At 36.6% G+C, this 11123-nt stretch overlaps 1 protein-coding gene across 1 annotated transcript; it reads right to left on the reverse strand.

The window, feature by feature from the left end:
* Positions 1–242: 242 nt before the first annotated feature.
* Positions 243–9783, reverse strand: LOC130863856 (60S ribosomal protein L23-like). The gene is made up of 2 exons (XM_057754211.1): positions 9345–9783; positions 243–259 (listed from the first exon to the last, which is right to left on the reverse strand). The coding sequence occupies exons 1-2, from the start codon at positions 9781–9783 to the stop codon at positions 243–245; spliced, it is 456 nt and encodes a 151-aa protein (XP_057610194.1).
* Positions 9784–11123: the final 1340 nt, after the last annotated feature.

Genomic DNA, 11123 nt, shown 5'->3' on the forward strand with positions numbered 1-11123 from the left:
GCTAGCCCAGGAACCTAAAGTAAAATCATGTACTACCAAAGAAAAAACTCAGGAGCAAAAATGACTAATGATGTCTTGCTATAATCACAGATCAGTGCCTGGCTAAGCAATCCTCAGAGAAGCTTCCTCCTGCTCCAGATGGGAACAAAAACAAAGACCCACAGCCAGATATTATTGTGTAGAGAATGAGAGACCTTGGAGCACTCAGTCCTAAATGGGACATGTTCATCGAATCCCTCCCTTCAGGGCTCAGTGAACCCTGGCAAGAGAAGGCAAAAAGAGTGTAAGAGACAGAGCACATAGATGACACCAAGAAAAAAAGGCCCCGTAAACATAATCCAAGATCATATGCACTTATAGAGACTGAGGCAGCATGCATAGGCTTTGCAGAGGTCTGAGCTAGGTCCTTTGAATGTGTATTGTGGCTGCCATTTTAGCATCTTTATCGGATTCCTGAATGTGTAAACAAGTGGGTCTCTATTTCCTGTGCCTTTCCTTGGGCTATTTTCCTTTGTTTATTTGTTTTGTTCAATTCTAATGTGTTAGTTTCTTTTTTATCTTATTTATCTTATTTTATTATAGTTTTAAAATAAAAGAAAATAAAAAGGAAATGGGTCAAAGCAGAAAAAAGGGTTGTGAGTACTGAAATCGCAATGAAGAACATTGGTCATCCCCCTACAAATTTGGAAAATGTGTTGAAATCCTAATATAAAAAGAATGTCAAGATTTATTTGATGCCTTCTTTCGCTGAACCTGGAGTGTGCATTGCTCTGTTTAGTTATCACAGTTATTTTAAGGCATGGAACTACTACTTTCATTTCTGTATAGTGAAACCAAGTCTAAAGATTTTCATAATTTTTTGATGTCTCAGCATGAGAAATTAAGTTTGGTTTCAATATAGGTATGGCTTTCCCCCATGCCAGAAATTTCAATCATACATCTTCTAAAGAAGAAACTTAATGGTGTAGAAAGAAAATTCAAAAGTGACATGTATAAGTTAGATAAAAATATGAGCACATAGAAACAGAAAATCTGTGGCAGTGAATATCTAAAAGAACATTATGTTCTATAAATAACTGTGGAAAATAAATCATGTTTATTTGAGGCACCATAACAATAGAAACCAAATAAATGAAAAAAATAGAATAGAGTGCAAAAGTACACCCTGGCTCATGAATTCATCATGTTCATGATAATAGTTCTCCTGGATGGCAAGAAAATGACTCACAGTGTTAAATGCAGCCTTTATGTCCAGACAGCAGGAGCCCTGCAGGCCACAGCAGCAGCAGCAGAGGCCTCCCAGCAACTATATTTTTCCCTGGCTAGAAATGCAACTGAGCTACATAGAAGATAATATACCTTAGCGATAGTAAAAATCCAAACCGAAGAACTGCTCACCATCCAGGCCAAAGCAACTGGTGGTTTAACCCAGAAAGACTCACTATCCAGGCCAAGGCAACTGGTGGTTTGAACCCAGAAAGATCATGATGAGTCAGGTAAAAATGAGGGTATCATCATAGGAAGATTTTTTTTCATAGTTTTTATTGCTTACCTATTTAAAACTTTATGTTGTTTATATGCCTTACATGAAAAGTTAGCATGTTTCATTTGCATATTTTTTCTCAATAGAATCTGGATTTTCAAAACATATAATAAGACTAATAGTAAAATATGTATTAACAAAATGTATGAAAAATAATTTTGTATTTAAATTCACATAATTGATACAAGTTTTATTACTACTAATCACATAGTATTGTATGAGAACTCTTTTTAATGCCATCCCATAATTTTCTGCGTGTTTGTTAAAACATAGAATGCTAAAAGAAATACCACAAAATATTGTAACTTATCTAAATATTGAAGGATGAAACTATGAGGACCACATAGATCTGCAAAAGCAGAAAGTCTTGACAGATGGACTGGGGAGATGTGTGATGAAATTCTCTGGCTTTGGGGAAAGGCGTAATCTGCACAGAAACTGAGGTTAGTCTCATACTAAGAGAATGTGTTGTAAAGCACAATAAAATTAGTAAAATTTAAAATATTTTTGGTGAGAATAATAGAAAACAAAAAGTGAAATCTTATAGTTATTTTTTTTTTTTTTTTTTTTTTTTTTAGCAATAAGATAATTTTATGGTTGGGGGTCACCACAACATGAAGAACTGTATTAAAGGGTCGCAGCATTAGAAGGGTTGAGACCCACTGGACTGAAGGATTTCGTTACAATATTTTTATAAAATTATATATTTTGATTCTATTCACCCCATTACCTTCTCTTGCCCCCCCCATTAATCTCCTCCCTCTTGCCAACCAGCCCCACTTCTATTTCCATGTCTGTTTTTTTTTGTTTGTTTTGTTTTGTTTTTTTATTTAAGACATGTTTAAGCTTTATTATTATTATTATTTTTATTAATTAATTTATTTAATTATTAAAGATTTCTGCCTCTTCCCTGCCACCACCTCCCATTCCCTCCCCCTCCCCCAATCAAGTCTTCCTTTTTATTTACCGTTTTTACCTCTTTTCCTGGAAAGCATGTTTATGTCAATACCAATCAATAAAAAGTGGTTGCCTGGAGTGCTCTGTGGGAAAAGACAGAATCCACATCTACTTAATGGTCAAGTGGTCTAAAAGTTCTGCAATCAATAACAATGTTGACCAGAATCGTGGATGTGAGCTGTCTTTTTGTCAAACCTGCATTACATTATTTTTTCAGATCTCATCATTTTCTAGTTCTGGTTTTAGTGTAAGTATGGCTTAAAAGTAGCTGTGTTGTTACTCTACCTCTCTAGGTTTAGCATTCCTAATGTTCTTCTTCCTTCCAGCAATGTTTCTAGCAATACATTTTGGTCATATACAAGTATTCATTTTCACTTTCATTAGTAGTCAAGTTAATAAAACTGTGTGTGTGTGTGTGTGTGTGTGTGTGTTCGTCTGAAATTGATTTAAAAATCATAAGAATGGGGTTGGTAAGATTGCTCAGTGGTTAAGAGCACTGATTGCTCTTCCAGTGAACCTTGGTTCAATTTCTTGACCCGCACGATGGCTAACCACCACCTGTAACTCCAGTTCCAGTTTATACACACTCTGGCGTCCATGAGAATTAGGCATGTATGTGATGTATATACATGCAAGCAGCACCCGTATGTATAAAATAAAATAGTAATTAAGAAAGAAAAATTTTATAAGATTAGTTTTTCTTCACAGATATTTTCTAAAGTCCTGGGTCAATGAACTTTGATTAATTTAAATGGCATTCTATATGTGGAAACAAATTATAATCTAAATAAATATAAAATCTTTGAAAAGGAAACTCAAACACTTTATGTTGATTTTACTTATTATTCTTCTAACATTGCATGAATACCTCAATTTTACACTCATTAATAGTTTTTAAACACCTAGTTTTAAGTGACAAAGGTCTTTGTCTTACCTAGTTAGATAAAAATTTCAATGGGTTATGAATTCCTAAGTGTGAACTGATTGCTGTCTGAGTAACTTAAGAACTAGGAATAAAGGTACATGTTTTAAATGACTGGATAGTTAACCATGGTCTGATTCAAGAGCATCTTAGCTATGTGAATTATTTGCAAGAAATAAAAATATGTGATAAATTCTATGAAATCATAAGTTCTGTGATATATATAGTTCATAATTCATGCTGACTGCTAATTTTAAACCATACATGCTATTTCATATGTATGTTAATAAGACTTAAAATGTATTTTTGCTGTCAAACTGCTCAGTGGGTTAAGGCAAATGATACTGTGTCTAGTTACCTGGGTTTGACCTCTGGGTCTTATGTAATATAAGGAGGGAACTAATTTCTATACATTTTCAACTGACCTCTATATGCATGGCATAGTATGCTTATATCTCTATAGTAAAATAAAAAGTACATTTTTTTTTGAAAAAAGTAAATGAATTTAAACATCCATAATAAATGTTTTATTGTATGTTTTCTTTGATGACCATTTGGCACTAGACAGTTTAAATTAAAAATATGATTTTTTCATAGTTGTGATTATCTGTTCAAACAACTGAAAATAAAGGATACAAGCACTGTATAAGACCATTGTGCTTCCATGCATAGAATTTTTCAAGTCATTGCCATATTTACTTTCATTAGTGTTATCAAAGATGGATTCTATTTTCTACACACTATTAACATACTAGTAACCTTTTTATTATATGCCCACTTTATTATATAACCTGAGAACTAGGCTTGTATGTGATGTGCATACATGTAAGCAACACTTATATGAATACAATGAAATAGTAATTGAGAAATAAAAACTTTATAAGACCAATTTTAATATTTCAATTTTTTCAGTATTTATATTCCATGAGTGATTTCAACTTTTTGAATTTTTGCAACATCATATATGCATGAATTCAAAGTCCTGTGCTACAATTCCTTTTAGAATTTGACTACAATTTCATAGTATTCTTAGTGTTATAGATCATATTGTTTCTTATTTATGTATTCAGTAAATGCATTAAGCATCTTTTGTACTTCTGTCAAAAGGAAAATTAATACATCTGGTGTCTGTCTCCTTATTTATCCTGGAATACTTTCTTCCTTGTTTAGTGTTTGTTGACTAAGGTTTCTGTCTTGCCCAGTGCTGCAACAATTCTGTCCCAAAGAAACACACAGAGGTCTACATTAATTATAAACTGGATGACCTATTAATTCATGTTGCAAGGAGAGGTGGGGCTCTTTATTTGTCCCGGTGCCTGGCTAGCTTACACCCAAAATAACCACACAGAAAGTGTATTAGTTAAAACACTGCTTGACCCTTAGCTCTAACTTCTTTTGGTTAACTCTTACATATTAGTTTAACCCATCTCCATTAATCTGTGTATCACCATGTGGCTGTGGCTTACTGGAGATTCTTACCATTGTCTGTCTCAGCCAGAAGAACCATGGCAGCAGCTCTCTCTCTCTGCCCTTCTTCCCAGCATTCAGTTCTATCTTCTCTGCCTACCTAAGTCCTGCCCTATCAGGCCCAAAGCAGTTTCTTTATTCATTAACCAATGAAAGCAACACATGAACAGAAAAATTGCCTACACAATTTCCCCTTTTCTGTTTAAACAAAAAGGAAGGCTTTAACTTTAACATAGTAAAATTACATATAACAAAACAGGTATCAAATAAGAATTATAGCTATAATACTTATATTTAAATATCTTTTATCATAACTAAGAAGAACTATAACTATAAATTCTTCAACTCCATCAAAGACTCCAGAAGAATATAATATTACCTAAATAAACAGAAAGTGCATTGTAAGCAAGTTCCCAAACCCTAGAAATGACAGAGACATCTTGATGCCTGGACAGTTACCCAAAGTTCTTTTATACCATTGGGGCATCCATCTTTGGTCTTCAGGCCCATAGTATCCAGCAGACTTTTCCATGAAGCAGAAAAGTTCAAGGACAGTTCAGTCACTTTCTTCTGTATTCTGCAGAATGTCTCACAGACTCTTTCATGAAGCAGGAACCCTGAAGGATTAACTCACTTTTAGGCAAGTTCAGTAGTCATTTCTCTGCAGGTCGTGAATGTCCAGTGAAGGAGTCTAGGCAAGAGCAGTTTCTTGGCCAAATGGCTAATCAACTCCATAAAAAGCCTCTTTGATGCCCATGTTCCTCAGGAAGTAACTTGGTGCTACCAGGAGCAGACTTGTCTCATTGTCATGAAAAGTCCTAAGTTATTAAGATATTTTAAATGTCATATTCTGTAGACTTTGAAAGAAATGAAGAATGCCTATCCATTTGAAATATATCTATGCACATCTAGAAAATCTAACTAACATGACTACAAACTTGACTATTATAGATGATTATCTATTAATATATTTTTAATTATACATTCAATTTTTAAATAGGCTACACAATCACAATGCCTCAATCAAGATCAGAAATACATATACTTAAAACAAATTTGGCCTTAAAAATGTATCAATAGAGCAAGATCCATACCAATGCAAATTATTCATCTCTATATCATATCCCCCTTTAAATGTAAAATAACACGTATAAACAATATTTGGGAATATGGGCACGTTTTTTTCTCTCCAAACTGCTTCATTCTGTATGGTGGCACTGTTAATCAGGTCTGTAATGGTTTTATCCTGTGTGCTAGGTTCATCTTAGCAACTGGGCGAAGCATTTTCTTTGCAGGGGTGTTCACAGAAACCTTTCACATGGAAGCCTAGGTTCATGAAACCATATTCACATGGAGGCAATCCATAGGTTCTCATCTTCTGTGAAAACAAAAGAAGAACCTCTTTTCCAAAGCACCATATTCTTAGACCCAAATTCTGCAGTCAAGATAGCTTCATAATATATATGCTGGTTTAACTTAGCAGCCCATACAATGAAATCCGTCTCTGTACTTAACTCCTTCACAGTCAAAAAATAAAATAAAATAAAATAAAATAAAATAAAATAAAAACAAAGAAAACACAATAATATACAGAATCCAGACTCGCTGTGAATTTTCCATTTTTACATGGCTTATTTTTCTTTACTTCTTTTAATCTATGACTATCTGTACTCTGTCTCTTTAAAGACTTTACTCTTTTTTTAAAGCATTAGCTTTATTTTATGACTCTCTATACTCTTTATCTTTCTCTCCCAAGCATATGTATCCAACACTGTGACCCATTTAGATGTCATATATGTCTGAATCTGTCGAATTGTAAGTTTGTAATTCTTTACTGTCCAGGAACACTTTTGCTTTGTGCTTTTAAAATGCTAAGCACTTAAAAATCTAAGCTGCAACAATCCTAGGACAAATACATGTATGACAGGCTTGACCCACCCAGGCCAGCATGGCAGATCCACTTGTGCCTCTGAGAGTCAAGCACACTTCTCCACTTCCAGGCAGAAAGCTGGCCCACGTTGCCATCAAACAAGCTGCAGTAATCTGCTCACAAACCCCATCCAAATGCTCCGTCTCCCAAAAAGTCAAAGGTTGTGCTGGCGGCACAGCCCAGAAACTGGTATTTCTAAACTGCCACTTTCTAACAGACCTAATCCTACCACCTACCCAGGCAGGAAGAGCCAAGCCATGGATATGGTCTCAGCTACTTTACCCCCAACCCCGTGTGGGTACACAAACACCCAGGCCCACAAATGCTCCATAGCCAGAATTTTCACCAGCAGCAGGACCCACAAAGCCTCGTTTTAAAATGGTGCGGCTTTTTTCTGCTGCTATTGCTGAGGCAGGAAAATCTCTCTTCAGCGTGCCCAAGCAAACAGCAAAAACTCTGTTTTTTGTGTGTGTCTAGAATTAAGCTCTCAAGTGGATTTGGTCCATCATGTTGGCTCCAAATTGTTGCAAGGAGAGGCAGGGCCCTTTTTTGTCCTGGCACCCAGCTAGCTTATAACCAAAATAACCACACAGAAACTGCATTAATTAAAACACTGCTTGGCCATTAGCTCTAACTTCTTTTGGCTAACCCTTACATATTAGTTTAACCCATCTCCATTAATCTGGGCATCGCCATGTGGATGAGGCTTATCAGAGATTCTTACCATTGTCTGTCTCAGCCAGAAGATCCATGGCAGCATCTCTCTCTCTCTGCCCTTTTTCCCAGCATTCAGTTCTGTCTTCTCTGCCTACCTAAGTCCTGCCCTATCAGACCCAAAGCAATTTCTTTGTTCATTAGCCAATGAAAGTATCACATAAACAGAAGAACCTCCTACACCAAACTCAAGCTTCTTTTTAACTAATTTCTACATCTTAACCCATAATTCTTGTCTGTGTTAGCCACACGGCTTGGTATCTTTATCAGTGAGGCATTTTCATCTTGCTTTCTCCGCATCTGGGTAACAAGTACAGGCTGAGCTTTACTCTTCCCAAAATTCTCCTGTTCTCATTACCCTACCTCTATTTCCTGTTTGGTCATCCTACCTATACTTACTCCCTGGTCACCCTGCCTATACATCCTGCCTGACTACTGGCCACTCAGTGTTTTATTAAAATACAAGTGACAAATCTTTACAAAGTACAAGACCATATTTCCACAGAACTTACCCCCTCTTTTTTTTTTTAAAAAAAAAAGAATTCTGAATCTAATCTCCCATGTTTAGCTTTCTTCCTGACCATTATCCATAACAACTTATAGCCAACACTCTAAATAAAGAAAAATATCCATAGTCTATTTTTTTTGAGAATGTGGGCATAGTTTTCTAAGCTATTTCCTGCTGACAGAGGGCACTGATTATCTTATGGGGACTTAAAGAAAAGTTAGAATTATGATCAAGTCCTGACTGGAGTATCCTGTGAGACTTGATCATCTCAGGCAGGAGTATTGAATCTGTTCTGGATGTAGAACTCAGACATCTGGGCCATCTACTCATATGGGAGAATTTCCCAGGGGGTCTTCCTTGATCAAATCTGATTTTTCTTAGCCCAGAATGGATCCAGAGCCTCTCATTTCCTGTAGAAACAAAAACAAAACCTCTTCTGCAAAGTAACATATCTTTTGACTAAAATTTTGAAGTCAAAGTATTTTCAAAATATATATGTTGTATTAATCCAGCAGCATTTATAATCAAATGTCTTTTAGCGTCTGTTGTTTCTTCCTCAGTCATATTCTTTTTCTTTTCTCTCCCAAGCATACATGTATTTTTAAAAATACTGTAAACCATTTAGAGGGTTTTTTTATCTGAATCTATCTTTACTGTATATCTCTCTTTTTCTGACCACATGAGTCTTTAATTTGCTAAGAGATATGGCTAGAATTAATGCTGTGGCTTTGACGGCTTGGTCCACCCCATTCCTAAGCTTTCTGAGAGTCTAGCCCCATGGTGAAAATACTGGCCAGAGCAGGGAAGTGCTGTGGGTCAATGGTCTTGTACTTTGTAAAAATTTTTCACTTCAATTTACTAAAACACTGATTAGCCAGTAGCTAAGTAGCAAGTATAGGCCAAGCGACCAGGCAGTAAGTAGAGGCAGGGTGACCAGGCAGGAAATAAAGGTGGAGAAATGAGAACGGGAGATTTCTGGGAAGAGAAAATCTTAGCCTGCATTTGTCACTCAGATACAGAGGAAATAATATAAGAATGCCTCACCAATAAAGGTACCAAACCACTTGACTAACACAGACAAGAATTATGGGCTAATTTAAAATGAAAGAATTAATTAATAAGAAGCCTGAACTAATAATAGGTCAACCAGTTTATAATTAATGTAAGCCTCTGTGTGTTTCTTTCTAACTGAATGGCTGTGGGATTAGGCAGGAAAGAAAACCTCTGTCAACAAGTATTTTTATTACTACTTTGAGATTTTTTTTTAAGGTGTCAAGAAAGCCTTTTAATGAATCTATTTTACAAATGCACCGGAGAGTCACTCCAATGCTGCCTGCATTCGATGCAATCCTGGGCCACAAGTCCGCACACTCCTTTGCAACTGGGCCCGTGATAGCAGAACCTTTCATCTCGCCTTTATTGTTTACTATGACCCCCGTGTTGTCTTCAAAATAGAGAAACACCCCATCTTTTCTTCGATATGACTTTCGTTGTCGAATTACAACGGCTGGATGGACTTTTTTTCTTAGCTCTGGTTTGCCTTTCTTAACCGTGGCCATCACCATGTCGCCCACACCGGCAGCAGGAAGTCTGTTCAGTCGTCCCTTGATTTCCTTCACAGAGATGATATACAAATTTTTGGCTCCTGTATTGTCAGCACAGTTGATCACAGCTCCTACCGGAAGACCCAGGGATATCTGGAATTTCGCTCCAGAGGACCCACCACGTCCTCGCTTTGACATCTTGAATGCCCGGCTACTTTGAGATTTTCATGCAATGCTTACCCCCAGTTCTTTCCACCACTCTTCCCATATGTGTACCTATCCCTCAACTTCATGTCTTCTTTTTTCTCAATTGTATTTTTGTTGAGTTATATTTGATTTCTTATACATTAGTCTTTAAAGCTTTCTTATAAAAATATTAAAAATAAAAATACCCTAAAATTAATAAAATAGATTAATAAATATTAAAAAGAAACTATAGCAAGGCAGTGGTGGTGCATGCCTTTAATACCAGCATTTGGGAGTCAAAGCAGGCAGATCTCTGTGAGTTTGAGATCAGCCTGGTCTACAAGAACTAGTTCCAGAACAAAGCTACAGAGAAACTCTGTCTTGAAAAACCAAAATAAATAAATAAATTATAAAAAAATTAAAAGAATCTATAATATACATACAATTTGATTCTGTGTCTGTTTCTTCCTTCATCTCCTCCAAGATGTACTTCTTTTCCATACTAACCAGACTTGTGTCTTTTGCTTTATAAGTCTTTTGAATCCAATTTGTTCTGCTGATATAGTTTTTAATGTGTAGTCTTCTTCCACTTGTGGTGTCAACTCACCAGGGGCTATGTTATTAGAAAAAAACTTTCTTTTCTCAGTCACTATCAATTGCCAATAGCTCCTCATTTATGTGTGGAACTTCACACAAAACTTGTTCCTGAATTCTGTCTCTTGATCTGACTTGTACTTGCACAGATCCTATGATTACTGCTACAGTATCATGTGCAGTGTGCCCTCTGTGTGCAGAAGATATGTTTCCTTGTAGTCTTTCACAACCTCTGACTTTTACATACTTTCTGTTATCTCATCCACAATGATCCTGGAGTCTTTGGAGAAGGGTATGGGATAGATATTTTCTGTAGAATTATTTCAGCTTAAGTATACAAGATTTCTAGGCAAAAATTGAGAGCTTGGGGTGGGGGTGGGGTCAGGGTAAGGGGAGATGGGGAGAGAGAGGCGAGAAGGGGAGGATGGGGAGAGCTTGGGGGAATGAGACGGGTAGGATGTAGGAGGAGTGGATATGGGAGCAGGGAAGTATATATTTTAATTAAGGGAGCCATTTGAGGGTCGGCAAGAGACTGGACACTAGAGGGGTTCCCAGATATCCAAGGAGATGTCCCCAGCTTATTCCTTGAGCAGCTGAGGAGAGGGCGCCTAAACTGGCCCTATACTATAGCCACTCTGATGAATATCTTGCATATCACCATAGAACCTTCATCTGGCGATGGATGGAGATAGAGACAGAGACCCATATTGGAGCACTGGACTGAGCTCCCAAGGTCCAAATGAGGAACAGAAGGAGGA

This window comes from Chionomys nivalis, chromosome 1, assembly GCF_950005125.1.
Source record: "Chionomys nivalis chromosome 1, mChiNiv1.1, whole genome shotgun sequence".
NCBI classification, from domain to species: Eukaryota; Metazoa; Chordata; class Mammalia; order Rodentia; family Cricetidae; genus Chionomys; species Chionomys nivalis.

Coding starts and splice junctions, on each gene's coding strand:
- LOC130863856 (XM_057754211.1), bottom strand. CDS start 9,783: ATGTCAAAGCGAGGACGTGGTGGGTCCTCTGGAGCGAAATTCCAGATA.